This window comes from Hemicordylus capensis, chromosome 3 (genome assembly GCF_027244095.1).
Source record: "Hemicordylus capensis ecotype Gifberg chromosome 3, rHemCap1.1.pri, whole genome shotgun sequence".
Taxonomy (NCBI): Eukaryota; Metazoa; Chordata; class Lepidosauria; order Squamata; family Cordylidae; genus Hemicordylus; species Hemicordylus capensis.
The window spans coordinates 297,481,474-297,499,456 of NC_069659.1; the positions used below are offsets into that span (position 1 = coordinate 297,481,474).

General features: G+C 46.2%; 1 protein-coding gene across 7 annotated transcripts in view; it reads left to right on the forward strand.

Moving 5' to 3' along the window:
- RYK (receptor like tyrosine kinase) overlaps positions 1–17,983 on the forward strand; it is a 102,987-nt gene that overhangs the window by 35,610 nt on the left and 49,394 nt on the right. For 3 of the 7 annotated variants that reach the window (XM_053307652.1, XM_053307651.1, XM_053307646.1), the window contains exons 7-9: positions 1,808–1,908; positions 10,042–10,176; positions 14,181–14,267. In XM_053307652.1, the coding sequence (XP_053163627.1) occupies positions 1,808–1,908; positions 10,042–10,176; positions 14,181–14,267 (323 nt within the window). The remainder of the gene's footprint in view (positions 1–1,807; positions 1,909–10,041; positions 10,177–14,180; positions 14,268–17,983) is intronic. The other 4 variants (XM_053307653.1, XM_053307648.1, XM_053307647.1 and 1 more) reach the window with 3 other exon arrangements.

Sequence of the window (17,983 nt, forward strand, 5' to 3'; positions counted from 1 at the left end):
AACACAATTTTCTGAGTTGTGTTTTTAAATGCATGAGGTAGACATTCAGAAAGAACTTCTTCCATTCTTATAGTGTTTGAAACAGACTGCCTTAGCAAAAATGCTTGTCTGCATATTCATGTCATAGAATCCTCTGAAACTTCAGTACAAATGTGCACATGTTGAATTTTAGTGGACTACTTTCATCTTGAAATTAATTGTATTGCCTTATTAGTCTTTAAAAGCAGTATGTCACATTTAAGAACTCGTATGGAGAAGTCCTCTCCCATGTTGAAATGCTGAAATTTCAGATTTTCTTAGAAGTCCACTTGCTTGACAAACATTGCCTGTATTTACCATCAGCCTAGTTCAGCATTTGGCCTACTGTCTGGATAACTTCAAGACCATGTCAAATGCTGGAAATGTACTTGCTTTTAGAGAAAAGCTTATTTATTTAGTTTTAGTTATTTAAAATATATATATCCTGCCCCTCCAGTGCACTGCTGCTTGAAGTGGCTTACAGTATTAGTAAAATGGATACAATATAGAACAACTAATAAATTAAAAAAAAAATTAGGACCAGGCTAAAACCAGTTAAAATGACAATTAAAAAAAAAGAAATTAAAAGTTAGAACAAGCTAAACACTAAGAAACCTACCAGATATAAGCAGCAGATAAAAATTTTAACATCTTGTTTTCAAAAGCCTGAAATATTAAAATGTCCAGAAAAAGTTTTAAAACTACATATTGATTGTGACAGAACATAAGAACAGCCCTGCTGGATCAGGCCCAAGGCTTATCTAGTTCAGCATCCTGTTTCACACAGTGGCCTACCAGATGCCACTGGAAGCCACAGGCAGGAGTTGAGGGCATGCCCTCTCTCCTGCTGTCACTCCCCTGCAACTGGTACTCAGAGGCATCCTGCCTTACTGTAAAGTTACTGTAAAGGAATTGCAAATGTTCACACCCTTCATTGTATTTGTGTGTTAGAGATCTGCAGTTGACTATGATTCTCAATATGAGTGTGAGCCCAAGAGTAAAACTGATAAATCTGTATGGCCTTTCAGCCTTTTCTTCTACTTAAGTGGTGTTTTGTAAAACGTTGCAGCATTTGAAGTGACCCTCACCTTCAAAAGCATTATTCAGACACAATTAACATTTTTAATAACTGCTTAATTTTTTTAAAAAACCACTGTCTTTTCAAAAGCATTGTTAAATAGCATTTCCATTTCTGAAAGCTAGAAACCCTTCACCAGTCTGTGTACTGTCCAACAACTTTTCTGTATTACGGGCACCAATAAAAACATTCAGTATTATCGTCTTCCATGTGCACATCACCAGCTGAGTTCCTGAAAAATTCTGGTGGGACACATTTTCCTTTACATCCACTCTGATCAACTTGAAAAATAAAATGCAGAAAATTCCACCTAGAAACTTGTTTTAAAAAAACAACTAAAACCACCTTTGCTATTATTCTATGAATTTTGTTTTTCCCTTCTTTATAAACAAGATTTAAGATAGTAAATATAGACTTGCTTCAACTGTAGACTGATAGCCATGAACATTGTTGAATGGCTTTTTTTGATGTACTGGTTTCACATAAGGTGCCATGGAAAGTTTTTGATACCCTTGATATGGTTTGAATTTTAGAGGGGGCCTGGTTCTCTTAATCTGCTTTAGCTGCAGTGGTGCAACAAGCAGTGACTTGTACCACCCCTCTCAAGTAATTGCCTGTCTCAAGCACAGTTGAGAAAATTGAATTTCGAAGAAGTAATAAAAAGTAGTTTCAGAAACAGTTGCAAATTTTATTTTTTTATTTTCCAAACAGCAGTAGTGATAGCAGTAGTTCTCAAGGCTTATCCCAACCTTCAACTCAAACAACACAGTATCTGCGGGCCGACACACCCAACAATGCAACACCAATTACTAGTAAGTGTTAATCTAATTACAGTGCTGAAGTACGGGTTACAATGTCCATGTGTATAAATGAATGAGTGACTATTTTAAATAAGCTCATGTTTTGACTAGCAGGTAAGAATGTGAAAAGGTCAGGTTTGAGATCTTTGTGACCTATTTTTCTTTTAGCTCCCAGATCATGAAATGATACATTATGAAAGAGACACAAGGATCTGGATCATGATCCGTTGAACCCATTAGTTCTGCGCCTGCGCGGAAGCCTCTCGGTATCGAGTTCTACAGCTCCTCTTCGGCGCCTGCGCCTTGTGACCACGTGGCTATTTAAGGTTGGAGGAAGTGCAGGCACCTCAGTTTCTTTGCAACTGCCATAGGGATCGCTCGCAATTTCTGCGGCTCCTTCGTTTTGGTTCCTTACTAGTTGTTGGTTTTTTAAATTCTACTACTGACTTCATTCTGAATTTGGACTGTGTTTTTGACTGTTCTTTGGATTGTGATTTGGATTAACTGATCACTGGAAATGGATATCCCTAAAGGGAAGAAAACTTTTAAACACTGTACAAAACGTAAAGCGAAGCTGCCCTTTCAGGACGGCCACAGCCTATGCCTGATGTGCTTGGGGGAAGCCCACATAACTTCGGCCTGCAAAGTTTTTCGGTCCTTTTCTAAGCAGACGAGGAAGAATTGGGAACTTCACCTAAGGGCGGCTCTTTATGACGATGTTTTAGCTGCGCCCTCCACCTCGTCAAAATCTCCACAAGGCTTGAGGGCCCTGGGTTTGGCCCAGTCTAAAACCTCTCCGCCCACCAATACAACCCCTAAGTCCTTAAAAAGGCTGGGTGACAAGAGGGCTGCGGCCAAAAAAGGCGCGAAAATGGTCAACCTCAAGCTCGACGCCATCGCCGGGTTCAGCTCAAGAAGTGATTGTGGGTTCAGTATTGACGGCGTAGTCAGCATCGGGAAAATCAGTCCCATCAAAATCGAAAGCCACTCACTCAACATCAAAAGAAACGTCTCCATCAGATCTGCAAGCGAAACAGTTGTCGACGTCGAGGGACCTGGTGCCCTCGGCATCGACCTCGGCGGTGGAAGGGACAATATCGATGGCTGCACCATTGTCGTTGCCCACAATACCTTCCGCACGTGATTTGGGGCCTGCTATGACTCCTATCAGATCCCCATCGACGTCGAGAGGGGAGGAACATTCGGTATTGAACACACCGGCTAATATCACCACTGTGACTTCTAGATTTAGGGCTCCCATGACCCTCTCCTTGGAGGAGGAGGATCTTTCCGATGCGGAAGCAGCTCCTTTAGAACCTCTTCTAAAGATGCTCTACTCAACTGCTACTACCCCCTCAACTTTTCGAGGTTTTCCATGCTCTGATGATAAGGCACCCTTGTCTACTCCAGTTCCAGGGTTACTGAGCTCCATACATCTAGCAACTCCAACGCCATGGCACACTTGTGGTTTCAGCCATGCTGTAACGTCTTCAAAGGAGACGGCACTACCGAGTACCACCTCTCAGGGGATGGCTTATGATTACTTAGAGGACTGGGCTTGGAGACCAGTGAACTCTGTGATTCGACAGCCTGAACTGGATCCTGCACCACTCTGCATACGCCCACTATCAGTGGGAGATGTTCCTGCCAGACCAGTGAAGACGCTGCAAGCGGCTTCCACTTAGGCTCCCCGACATGTTACAGCCAATAGATATTCCCAGGCGGCAGTGGAAAATTTTGCCAGCTTGGCGGTACAAACTGACCCTGTGGAGGCATTGGTTCTACCGTCCCCTGATTCGCTGGGCGTACCACAATCAAGTCGAACTCATTCTGATGACGGCTCTGGAGACAGTCACCATGGATCCTCTGATTTTGAAAGACGCGGAAACAGTGGAGGCGGATCCGTCCCCAGATGTAGCTACCCCAGCCCACATTTCGCCAATGGAGGAGCTGAAGGCATACCACTCACATGTGAAGCGGATGGCTGCTGCATTGGGTCTAGATCTGTCTTCTCAGCTAAAAACTATAGATGAGCCGGTCTACAATTTTATGCAACGGTCACAGTCTGCCCAGCCAGTCACTTTACCATTTCTGCCAATGATCTCTAATGCAGCTCAGTGCGCATAGCAAGTACCACACACGTCTACTCCTACATCAAAGCGTTTGGAGGGCCTGTATCGGGTGCAAGAACTAGACAACATGTACCTTTTCAGACATCCTGTTCCGAACTCCCTAGTGATTGATTGTGCAACCAGTTCAAGGTCAGGGAGGAGGCATACCACCCCTGCTGATAAGGGAGGCATACCACCCCTCCCCTGATAAGGAGGGGAGAAAGCTAGATGTTATGGGGAGGAAATTATACTCTACCTCCTGCCTCTCAGTGAAAGTGGCAAATTACTTGGCCTGCATGGTGAAATACAGTTATTGTATATGGGAGAGTCTAGAAAAAGACCTGGATGCGCTGTCGCCAGAGGAACTTAAGAGTAGGTTCTTCAAAACACTTCAAAGGGCAGCTGACCTCACCTGCCAACAACTGAGTATGGCCAAGCATCTGGCGGAGTCAGAGTCCAGATCCATCACCACGGCAATAATTTTGAGACTGCATGCATGGCTACGGTCTGCTGCCCTACAGCAGGACATGAAAGACAAAATAGAAGGGCTGCCTTTTGACGGAAAGGGCGTGTTTTCAGAAGAAACCAATGCAACAATGGAAAAAATGGAAAAAATCAAAGTTTATAGCCAAGACATTTACTACTTCAGCTTCCGCCTCAACATCTTATGGGGGAAAGCAAAGATCGTTCTATCGCCCTCGTCCAGCTTTTAGATAGCAGGACAGACGGGACTACTGAAAGTCTTACCAACCATACAATAAACGTAGCACTCAACAAAAGGGAAAATTTCAGGCAGGCCAACGCAAACCTGCAGAGGAAAACAAACAGCGGCTTTGAGAATCAGGACAGACCATTGCATCATCAAATACCACAGTTTTGTTTTCTTCCCTACAACATCGGGGAGAGCTTGGGTGCGGCATTCAACAGCGACACCAACGACCAGCCACCCCCACTAGCCACCAATTCCATCAGGTTGGCAAGTCATGCACAAGCATGGCGCCCAATAACATCAGATTGGTGGGTACTGAAAATTATCCAGTATGGTTACACAATAGAGTTCAGAGCTTGCCCACAATTTCGGAACATGCATTTCACAAAGGCAATACCAGCCTTATGCCAAGAGGTACAGTCTCCAGGTCTCTTTGTGCCCTGAGTCTTTCTTTAGATTTGGCATTGGTACATCAGAAACAGCATTATGCCGATAGCCATCCACATCAGGGGCACGGACAACACACTGGCGGATGGCCTCAGCCATTCATTCTCGACGGAAATAAGACACGAGTGGGAACTGAAAGACGCTTACTTGCACAAGATATTGCGACTCTGGCGTGACCCAGAGATCGACTTGTTTGCTACAGAACAGAACAAAAAATGCAAACTGTTCTGCTCCAGAGCGGGCCACGAACCCTGGTCTATGGGAGATGCCTTCCAACTAGACTGGTCGGGATGTTGGACTTACATGTTGCCCCTCTGCCTTTTGTGAGCAGGGTTGTAGAGCGTCTGTTGTCGGGCCATGTGAAGGGCATCCTTATCACACCATTGTGGCCACGCCAAGTATGGTTTCCACATTTACTCAGACTAGCTTTGAACACCTTTCAGAGACTTCCAAATCGTCCAGACCTCCTGATACAGGAAAACGGGCGCCTTCTGCATCCGGAAGTACTCACCCTACAACTAACAGCATGGAGGATCGACTCCTAAAATGAATCCCGCTGAATCAACGTAAGCAAAAAGAAACTATGCCAGCAAGTGGAAAAGATTTGCTGCATATGCTTCTTGGCGTGCTTTCCGTCCTAAGGAAGCCTCCATCCGGGAAGTCTTGCTGTATATGCTCTCTCTGAAGACAGCCAAACTCTCAAACGTATCAATTAGAGTCCACTTGGTGGCACTATCATCTAGACACCCGGGATGGGATGGCAAGACAGTGTTCTTCCACCCTTCTTGCAAAAGTTTCTTGAAAGGCCTTTCTAACCTATACCCCCCCATCCGTAAACCACTTGAACAATGGCGTATCTCGCTGGTTCTGAGCCCCTGTTTGAGCCCATGCATTCCGCGGCATTGAAGCTGACGTCCTTAAAGACTGCCTTCTTGGTGGCTATCACTACTGCATGCAGGGTGAGTGAACTTATAGCTGTCCAGACGGATGTCCCTTATGCCTGTTTCTACCCAGATAAGTTTCTCCTTCAGCCAGACATCACCTTTTTACTGAAGATTGTGTCTGACTTCCACATAAATCAGGATGTGGTGTTGCCCACTTTCTTCCAGTTGCCTACCACACCATTGGGAAAGGCTCTGCATTCCTTGGATGTACACAGAGCGCTTCTCTATTACCTCTCTAGGACCAAGCCTTTCAGGTCATGGAAGTGACTATTTATCTCCTATAAGGGACTGAAGAAAGGTCAGGCACTTTCACATTGGCTAGTGGAGACCATCCGTCTGACCTACTCTCTACAGAAAGTTCAGCTGCCAAAGACCATCAAGGCACACTCCATGAGGGCTTATGGCGCTTCAGCTACTCACCTGTCAGGCATATCCTTTGCAGGGCTGCTACTTGGTCTTCGGAGCAACCTTTTGTTAAGCACTATTCTATAGACTTGCGGTCTGCTGCGGAGGCGAATTTTGGGAGAGCTGTCCTCAAAAGGGTGTTACAATAACTCTACTGCTTCCTCCTCCTTTAGGAGCTAACTAAACACCCATTCTAATGGGTTCAACGGATCATGATCCAGATAAACAGGTTGCTCATCTGTAACTGATGATCTGGTAGTGATCTGTTAATATCCTTTAGACCCTCTCGGACCTCCCCTCTGCTGTAGTACTTGCCATTCTGTAGTAGAACTTAACTGTTTACTTGACTGCTTCGGCAGTCTCCAAGGAACTGAGGTGCCTGCGCTTCCTCCTGCCTTAAATAGCCACGCAGGCACCAAAGAGGAGCTGTAGAACTCAATACTGAGAGGCTTCCACACAGACTCAGAACCCCATTCTAATGGATATCAACGGATCACTACCAGATCATCAGTTACAGGTGAGCAACCTGTTTTTCCCAACCTCCTGTTTCCATCTTTAATGCAGAAGTAGGGAAGGGCATTTGCAAAAGAGAAGTGGTAGCCTTTCCCCTGCAAATGTTTATGTTAATTGTGTTCCCAGCCAGGCTTTCTTTAATTTGGAGAATAATGCTGGAGTGTGTGGAAACAGGTTGAAAAGTGGCCTGTGGTGGGGGATGAACAAATGAAACTGCCTTCTACTAAGTCAGTCCATTGTCCATTGAGCCATTGAACTCCATATTCTTTATACAGACTAGCATCAACTTTCCAGGGGTTCAAACGAGGGTCTTTCCTTGTCCTGCGTGGAGGTGAACCTGGCAACCTGGTAACTGGGCAAAGAGGCACCTTTTTAACATGGTGATTCTTGTTATTTAGCAGGAGGAGAGTAACTGGCCCTATCCACCTCCCAGCACAGTACTGTCAGTAACAGTTGCTGGTGTCTATCTTATGTTTCTTTAGATTGTGAGCCCTTTGGGGACAGGGAGCCATCTTACCTTACCTTATTTATTTATTATTTCTCTATGTAAACCACTTTTGAAACTTCTGTTGAAAAGTGGTATATAAATATTTATTGTTGTTGGCACCTTCTTCCTGCAAAATATGTACTTCACTCTCCACAATTTGCAAGGGAAAATCAGTTGGAGGGCTAAGCACCCCTATCCTTGCCTACTAATGCCCCCCTTCAGATTATGAGAGAAATATGGGGTTGGAAACCCATACTTGTGAAGAACATGTAGTTCCTCCAAGAAGGTCTGCTTCATTGGTGTGTCTCAAATTGCACTTACTCTCACATGAGGCTGGCAAAGCCGCTGGATGTGTAGAGGTCAGATGATGGTGGTTTGGTGCCTTTCAGAGAAAGGGTGTTGTATGCACTTCTGTGTTGCCCAGGCCGCTGAAAGTTCCACCCCACAATCCTCCTCCTTTGTGAGACTGTAGCACAGGAGGAGGCAACCTTGGGTCTCCACGGTAAAATGGATGGGGATGATGAGAGTTGTAGTTCAACAGCTGGGGAGCCAAGGTTGCTTACCCCTGCTGTTGCAGAGACTGAAGTTATTCTCACGAGCAGCAGGAAGCGGGCTACGGGAGCCCAGCCCAGTTCCTGCTGCTTGTGTGCAGCAACGGGAGAGCGTAGCTTCTGGCGGCGGTGGTGTGGCGGCAAGCCCACTTACGGAGCCTGTCGCTTATCCAGGTTTGGGGCACAAGAGGATAAAGCGGGTTAAAAGATTGTGTGTTGTTGTGGCGTGGCTCTGTGCCACACCAACTCACGAGTAGCCTCCCAAGTGGGAGGCTCCCTAAAAGGCACTGCACACTCACGTGATGCTTTATGGGACTTCTGGGGGCCAAGAGGCCCCCGAACCCCACCACCCCAACAGGCACAGTGACAGAGCCGGTAATCGTCTGGGCGGCCAATCCAGCTGCCCAGGAAGGGCTGCCTGATTATCTGCAGGGACAGCGGGTCAAGCCTGCTCTCCCCACAAACCTTCGACTCTACACACGGATTGTGTGTAGGGCCTTGATGTCTTCATACGTTCAGGGTTTTCTTCCTGCATTTAAAAACTAGGATGCAGAGCATTTCTGGAGTACAAACAGTACTCAAGTGTTGGTAACAGCATGCACAGAGGAGGACTAGAGGGGTTGGGTCGGGGCTCCCAGCACCAATCTTCACAGCGCCTCATTGCATGCGTGCTTCATTAGTCAGGATGTTCGGCTTGTACTGTTACAGCTGGTATAGTTATCCCCAACAAAGCTGGGAGAGCCATGTTATTCATTGTTGCCAGGAAAAGCTGACCCTGCATTTTTAACAACTGAAGCCAGATTAGGGTTATGTTGGCCAACCCTGACTTAGGTGGTTCATAGGATACATGCCATAGGAGAGCCAGCGTGGTGTAGTGGTTAGAGTGCTGGACTAGGACCGGGGAGACCCGAGTTCAAATCCCCATTCAGCCATGAAACTAGCTGGGTGACTCTGGGCCAGTCACTTCTCTCTTAGCCTAACCTACTTCACAGGGTTGTTGTGAAAGAGAAACTCAAGTATGTAGTACACTACTCTGGGCTCCTTGGAGGAAGAGTGGGATATAAATGTAATGATGATGATGATGATGATGATGTTAAGGGACATGGAGTAGCACATCTGGGGTGGGGCATGGCATATAGCAGTATCTCTAGATCTGGATCGTGATATGTTGAGCTCCATCCTCTTTTTGCTGTTCATGGGTCAGCAGTTAATCAGATTATTCTTTTGTTTTTTGATATTTCTGTGTTGGGAATCTTTGCTAAATCAGATGTTCTTTGAAAGGACAGTTCTAAAATCATCATGACTTAATCTTCTAAGTCCGTCAAAGACTAACGCTAGCTATCCTTCTACCAGCAAGGTAAAATATCTTGAAATAAAGGATGCTTCTCTCTAATTGAAGCTCTTTGAGATGTTGGGACAAACTGAGACTGTTTCTTCCTCTTGCATAATATTTTCTCAACATATGTCAGCTGCTAAGGAGAGAAATCAGAGGTTCTCTGTTATCTTACTGCTATGAATGGTCCAGAAGCAGGCTGTGTGCACCTTCATTTCATCTGTATAGAAAAGCAGTCTTTCAGACACCTTGCTAGAGACAAAAATATTTCTAGAAATGCTTGGTTCACTGGTAAAAGATGTTGATTAAAAATAGGAGTTGCTTTACATATAGCAATGTCTTCTAATGACCAGAAGAGGGCAATGATGTATCTGTTTTGTGTTGGAAGTAGTTACTATTATTGTGCAAGGCATTGAATAATTAGCAGAAAGATAACTCATTCCATGGTATATCCTGCATTAGTTTACATTTGGCAGAGCATTCAATACTTAAGTGCTATTCACTGGCATGAATTTCTTTTTCTTGGAAATAGGTATTCTTTGCTTTTTAATTGCAGCATGTTTTCATCTCTAGAGAATGATTTGCTTAGATTTGTGTTAGAGGATTTATATCTGATACTTATGTTGGTATTGTTTGGGTCTGCTGGCTCCTCAGGTTATCCTACTTTACGGATAGAGAAGAATGATCTTAAAAGTGTAACCCTGATGGAGGCAAAGGCTAAAGTGAAGGACATAGCAATCTCCAGAGAGAGGATAACACTAAAAGATGTTCTTCAGGAAGGTACTGGAAAAAGTTGTTTGTATATTTTTATATGTGCACAAAATGCCTTCCATTCTCCATAGTATTTTCAGTGGCTGGTAGCTTGTAAGTAGGTTCAGTTGATTTAAATAAAGTTTCAAGCTATACTACATGTATATTTCCTAAATAATCACACATACTAATTGACCTAACCATGAAAACATGTTAACTTTCAATGAAATGGACCATTCATATGATCTATGAAGGCAAGTTTTCCAGTGTTCCTGCTTTCTATTTCACTTGTATTCCTTCTTCAACATTACATAACTCTTTGCTTTACCCCAGTCCTATCCTCACTTCCAGAAATACAAAGTAGTTAGCAATTCTAACATTTGTACATGTGTTTTTGTTAAGAAGCATCTGAGGGCCCAGAACCTTCCAGAAGCCAGGGCTAGTAATGTGTTCCTGGGCAGAGCGTAAGGTTAAACGAAAATGACCTTGTTTTCTTTATAGAATAAACAAGTGAGACCTGAAACAAAATATTGCTGTGTCTTCCCAGCCCCTATGAGGAGTGCTGCTGTTCAGGGCCACAGCCAGCCTGAAACCAAAGCCTTGTTCAAGAGCTGCTGGGAGAAGCGTCTAAGGGAAAGAGAAAATGACACATCTTTCCGAGGGGTCACAACCAAAAGGGTCCTGTCTCTGGTCCCTGCCAACTGGATCTCTGTTAGTGGTGGGCCATGAGCAGGGCCTGAGACGATGAACGGAGGGCCCTGGCAGGTTCATGTGGGTGAATGCAATCCGACAGGTACCCCAGCCCCTAGCCATGTAGAGCTTTAAAAGTCAAGACCAGCACCTTGAATCTAGCCCGGAAGCAGACTGGTATCCAATGAAGCTGCCGCAGGATGGGTGTGATGCTCATGAAACAACTTGCACCCACAAGCATCCTTGCAGCAGCATTCTGGACCAGCTGAAGCTTCCAAACAGTCTTCAAGAGCAGCCCCATGTAGAGTGCATTGCAATAGTCCAATCTGGATGTTACAAAGGCATGAGTGACAGAGGTCAGGTCTGACTTCTCCAAGTAGGGTCACAGCTGGCATACCAGCAGTAGTTGGTAAAAGGCGCTCCTGCACACAGCTGCCACCTGCACCGATAACGTCAGGTCCAGAAGCACCCTCAAGCTGCAGACTTTGTCTTTCAGAGGGAGTGTGACCCCATCCAAGACCAGATTTACCTCATTACTCGGATGATCAGTTCTACCAACGCAGAGCACTTCCATCTTATCTGTATTAAGTTTCAGCTTGTTTGGCCCCCATCCAGTCCAGAACAGCCTCCAAGCCCCAGTTCAGAGCATCCACTGCTTCCCAGGTGTCTGCTGACTTAAAAAAATAGGTAGAGCTGGGTGTCATCAGCATATTGATGGCACTGCAGCCCACACCCATGGATGATCTCTCCCAGGGGCTTCATGTAAATGTTAAACAGCATTGGAGACAGAATAGATCCTTGTGGCACCCCATAGACCAAGGGGTGGAGCAGGCATCCCCCAGCACCACCGTCTGAGTATGACCCTCCAGGTAAAAGTGGAGCCACCATATAACTGTGCCCCCAAGTCCCAACCTGGAGAGATGTCCCAGGAGGATACTGTGGTTGATGGTATTGAAAGCCGCTGAGAGGTCTAGAGGATCAACAAAGTCACAGTCCCTCTGTCTATCTCCCAGTGTAGGTCATCTACCAGGGTGACCAAGGCAGTTTCAGTCCCATATCCAGGTCAGAAGCCAGACTGGAAAGGATCTAAGTAATCAGATTCATCCTGGACTGTCTGTAGCTGAGACACCAAAACGCTCTCCAACACCTTGCCCAAGAAAGGGAGGTTTGAAACTGGTTGAAAGTTATTTAAGTCATATGGGTGTAATGAGGGCTTTTAAAGGAGGGGCGTAATGACTACCTCCTTCAGGCGAGGGGGGGGACTACCCCCTGCTCTAGAGAGGCATTCACCACCCCCACCACTCATGGACACAGTCCCTCCCTAGAAGCCTTCACCCAACCATGAATGGCAAGGGTCAAGGACACACGTGGTAGGCCTCAACCTTCCAAGCAGCCTGTCCACCTCCTCAGGCAATACAGTCTGAAAACTATCCAATGTAACAAGACCAGATGGTGCATTGGCAACATCCAGTTCTGATGCTACAAAAATCTTAGCTTCCAATTCAGAACAGATATGAGTGATTTTATCTGCAAAATGTAAAGCAGATTCGTCACAGTGGGCTGCCAAGGGTTCCGTTTGATGGTCTTTGGCGTCCTCATCTAGGAGGCCTCGAACCACTTGAAAAAGCTCTGCTGGATGACATTGAGGTGACGTGATGGTGGCAGAAAAGTAGGATTTATTCGCTGCCATCACCGCCATAGAGTAGGCCCTTAAATGGGCCTACTGTGTTCGGTCACATTCATTCTCAGTTTTCCGCCAACGATGCTCAAGCCATCTACCAGCCTGCTTCATTGTCCTCAACTCATCTGTATACCAGGGAGCCGCTTGGGCTCAGCAAGTCAGGAGAGGACACCTAGGCACGACTGTGTCAGTCGCCCGACCCATCTCGTCATACCAAAGGGAGACCAAGGTGTCAACAGGATCGTCCACTCTCTCAGCAAGAAACTCCACCGGAGCCGTCAGGAATCCATCAGGATCCATAAGCCTCCAGGGTTGGACCATCCTAACTAGTCGCCCACCCCTGCAGAGATGTTGTGGGTCTACCCTCATTTCAATCTTCACCAGATAGTGATCTGCCCATGATAACATATTGAGATCTCCTGGACTATCTATGGAGCACCACTGTCCACCGTTGACTCCAAAACCAAATCAGGTGTATGGCCTGCCACATGTGTGGGACCAGAAATCAGTTGAGACAAGCCCATGGTCATCATGGAGAACATGAAGTCCCAAGCTGCCTCAGACAAGGTGGCCTCAGCATGGATGTTAAAAGTCCCTCCAAAGTAACATGCCATCCCAAACACATATTGTGAAGACCTATAACTCACATCATCCCCAGCCACAAGGAGTTCCTGAATATGTAGACACTACTGTCTTTTTTTTTAGGTGACCCTATTTAGCTTCCAAACAGAGAGGTATTTGACCATCTGAGTTTGCTAGATGGCAGGGTTCCTTTTTAATTTACAAGCTTGTTTATTTCTTGGGAATCCCCAAATTATGTAGTAGCCCCATTTTGCCTCCAATCTTATAGGCAGTATGTGTATATCTTCATAATTTGAGAACTGAGCAAGTTGCAAAGTTGAAGCAGTTAGTGGTGAGCATAAAAATTGGACTATATAAGATCACCTAGGGCAGGGATTCTCAACGTGTGGGTCCCCAGATGTAATTGGACTTTAACTCCCATAATTCCCAACCAAAGGCCACTGGGGCTGGGGATTATAGGAGTTGAAGTCCAGTTACATCTGGGGACCCACACGTTGAGAAACCCTGACCTAGGGGATACAGTGGAAAATAGAAAAGATGCCATCTCCTAGAGCCAGGACCTGGATCCCTGTGATGAAGGCTTGCACCTTCTCATGAATGTAACACTAAAACCTGATTTAGCATTATGTCTGAATAGGACCAGTGTCGTATTTGAAAAGGTTAACAGTTTAGTGAAACTGTGTCCCATGTTTTTCCCCTTGATTATCCAGTCATCTCATAAATATTATTAAAACATTAGATCAGTGTCTCCATTAAGTTATGAGCTAAATAACTGCAACTGACACTGGGCATGATGACTAATTTTCCACTTAATGATTGGAAAAGACAACTTCACTAAAATTCAGTCAACTTCTAAAGTTTATGTTGACAGTCTCCTTTTGAATCTTTCAGAATTAGAGATTCAAGTGCCAGCTGCAGTGTGATTGATTTGAAAATGCTCAGTAAAGCAGCTGTGGATGTGAAGGGTCATAAGAAGAGAGAGCCCACTGCAACTCTTGGTAGCTTTTCATCACTGAATTATTGAAAGTGTGTTTACATTTCTGTTGAACTAATATTCTTCCATCACCGCTTTTATCTTCAGGCACATTTGGGCGAATCTTCCATGGAACTCTGATAGAAGAAAAAGATCCTAGTAAAGAAAAGCAAGTGTTTGTCAAAACAGTAAAAGGTAGGTTTTCATTATGAGTTCTAGTCAGACTTAATCTTTAGGCAGACTCTCGGACATTCAGTGCTTCTGTTAGCCTTCTCTTAGATGCCTAGGAAAATAGTCACTTCACTAAAGTTTGTTCTGTGGTTCACAAAGTGTCAAGTAGTCCAGATGTAATACATGCCATACATGTAATGCACACCAATATAAATGTGTTGGTTTATTCAGTTAGTGTGTTAACTTCATGTGTGTCTATTGAACCAAACATGAAGAACTCTATAGGGAAAGGAGGACTTCAGCAGTGAGCAAATTTGGGAGGAACTGACTCCCAGTGAGGATGACTAGAGTGTTGTGGTTCCACAAAAGAGAGAGTGGGGAGCAGAGAGAGAGAGCTGCTTCCTGGCCTTTTCTATGTGAACTGAATCCTAAGGAGTTATTCCTTCCCTCACACTTGCAGAGCAGCGGGTGAGGTGTGGCGGGGAGAGGGGAAGGGGAGTTATAAGGAAATGTAATTGGCAGTTGGAAACATACTCTATATAATTCTAGCATGAGACCATCCCTACGATAAAGGTGATTGTGGAGAACAAGAAAAAAGAGATCTAGGAAAGACCTAGCCTGAATGGTAAGTGAAGGTGGGAGGAGCAGCAGCAGCTAACACTGGTCTGGTTTAAGTAGTCAAGTGCTCAGCCCTGAAAAGAGGAGATATTACAGAGCCCCAGCATCTGAGAGTGACACTTTGATCTCTTTAAAACTGAAGCCTGCATAGTCTCCTCAGAAATTTGGGGAAGGAGAGGCTCCTCTTGGTAATGGACACTTAAATTTACTATACAGCTTTAGGGACCATAGCCTTTGTATGCAAAATGTTTCAGGTTCAATCCCTAGCATCTCCAGTTCAATATTTTATATAGCAAGAATGGGAAAGTTGTCTGAGACCTTAGAGAGCCTTGTTAGATGGACTAAGGGTGTGAGCCAGTTAGAGGTAGCTTTGTATGTTTATTCCTAGGGAGATTTCCGCTGCATTTCATTAGGAGTCATGACATCCCACTGCAGTTTCTTTTCTCGGTTGCTGGAAGCCAGGGGCATCTCATAGGGTTATCCCTCTCAGGAGCTCCAAAGCAGGACAGAATTTGATTGGATAAAAAACAAGTCCCGCCTACCCGAGCCCGAGGGGGAGAACTCCTCCCCAGTTCTTTCTGTCCTCGGCAGCTCCAAGCAGTTTCGTTTCCTCTCTCTGCACCTTTAGCGTTTGTTTGTTTGTTTGTTTGTTTTGGCTTTTCCTTGCTCTCCTTTGCCTTCTTTATCCATTCCTTTCCAATATCAATTGCTTCACTCCTCTGCCTATTTATTTATTTATTGATTGATTGATTGATTGATTGATTAATTAATTAATTAATTAATTAAGAAGAAAAATCTTTAAAGCTTTTCACTCGTCTGTCCTTCCCCCCGCCTCCCCTTCTATCTCTTGCAACTCCTCTGTGAATGGAGCAATCGCTAGGGGGCAAAAAGGCAATCCTGGTTCCTTGGGGAACCACCCAGCTCAATTTCGGCCCGGCAGCTCTCAGCCTTTCCAGGGCCCGCCCGTAGCGTCACACGCCCTGCAGGCTGCAGCGGAACTCTCCAGGTGGGAGCTAGATCGCCCTCCGCCGGCAGCCGTTCCGGCCGCTCCCCAGCCACTGGAGCGCTTGGCTGCTCAACAAAAGCAGCGCTCTCGGCCGCCCCTGACCGCCCAAGCTCCCTGCACTGATTGCATGGGCGTCAGCCGCTCTGCAGCCTCCTTTGCCTCACGCCTGGAACCTGCCGAGCGTCTCCCGCCCTCAGGCCGCGAGACGGGCTCGGCGGCAGTGGCTCACAGACGTGCAGGGGCTGAGTCACCTAAAGAGCTAGAAGAGCTCCGTTTTAGGAGGCGCCCGTCCACCTACCCACCACCGACCGTGGAGGAGATACAGGCTATCTTGCTGCGGGCCCAAGAGCTGAGAATGGTGACCAGCGTACAGGAACAAACCGTAAGCACCGCCAGTGGGGCAATGGGGGATGGGGCCGGACAGTCCTTCCCATCTTCATCAAAGTATCGGGGGCAAAAAAGTGAAAAATCTGCTGCTGCACGCCTGAGCCCCTCCCCTATAGTTGCAGCTGCCAGCCAGAGTCCAACCTTGTCTCTGCCAAAACAATTCCCCCTGAGTGGCAGGCCTGGTTCAAAATGCCATGGTGGATACAGGGTTTCAGGTCAGACCACCCAAGAAACCTAAGTCAAAGAAAAATAGGCGTAAATCTAGACATAGGTCTTCCAATCCTGAGTCCTCTCGGTCACCACTATTCCCGCTGGTATCTCCCTCTCTTCTGAGGCTTCTGACCATGAAGGGGAACCCCCACTGGAACCCCAACGCCCTGTCCCTGACTCGGACACTGTCCCAGATAAACAGGAGAGCTAAGGGTCAGATGGGGATGGGGGGGAACCATCAGTAGTATTCCAACACCTGTTTGGGCAGAGGACTATCCCCCTCTTATGACAAAAATTAGTGAGACGATTGGTCTACAGTCCAAAGCTACGCCAGAACAGGAGACAACTAAGGGTGATTTGGTCTTCCCCAGAGCAAAGCAAAAGACTTCTTGTTGTCTATGCCTGAACTCTTTGCTAATGTGGTGAAAGAAGAATGGCTTCTGCCAGCTCAAAATCATAAACCCATGGCTGTAACTAACAAATTTTACTCTTTTCCAGCAAAAGCCTTTAGATATAGGCGAGAACCAGGGTGGTGTAGTGGTTGGAGTGCTGGACTGGGACTGGGGAGACCTGAGTTCAGGTCCCCATTCAGCCGTGATGCTGGCTGGGTGACTCTGGGCCAGTCTCACTCTCTCGGCCTGGCCTACTCCGCAGGATTGTTGTGAAGGAGAGACTTGAGCATGTGGTGCACCTCTCTGGGCTCCTCAGGGGAGGAGCGGGCTATGAATGTAAAATAATAATAATAATAATATGCTTAAGACACCCAGTACCAATGCCCCCTTTGCCCAGCTGGTGTCAAGTTCACTGGTGCCAAAGGAGGGCGCAGCATCCCTCTAAGATCGGGGAGACAGGAAAGCAGAACTCTCATCTAAGAGGGCCCAGGACAACTCAGCACTGGCAATACGTGCCACATCAATGGCTTCTATGGCAGCCGGGGCCTCCCTCTTATGGGTAGTCGAGTTACTCAGTAAACCCCCCCCCATCTGACCCAGTGCACATGCGCCGGCAGCTATTAAAAATTCAGAAGCCTCAAGCCTTTATGGCAGATACTACCCTAGACGCCACCACTTCTCAGCTAGGGTCTCCGCAGCTGCAGTGGTCGGCAGACACCATTTATGGCTCAAGAACTGGCAAGTGGATCCTTCATCTAGGGTCAGTCTTCCCTCTGTAACATATGACTCCACTAAACTATTGGGCAATCTGCCCTATAGGACATGCTCATAGAGTCCAAGGCAGAAAAAGACCATTCTGACCTCTGTACCCAAAAGGACCGACAAGCTCTCCTTTCGTAGGCCAGTCCAGAGATCATGCCATTCATTCAGAGGTGCAAGGACCTTCAGGTCTACTTCACCATCTAAGCCCAGACAACAGCAACAACAATTTCACCAGGCCTACCTGGCATGGGGGGCGTTTGCCACTCCTCCTCCATCCTACAGGTTCCTCCCGACGCCAAGGTCTCGGTCCTTCGAGAAGCACCCCAGAATGCTCCAGGTCATTCATCATCTCATAGAGATCAAGG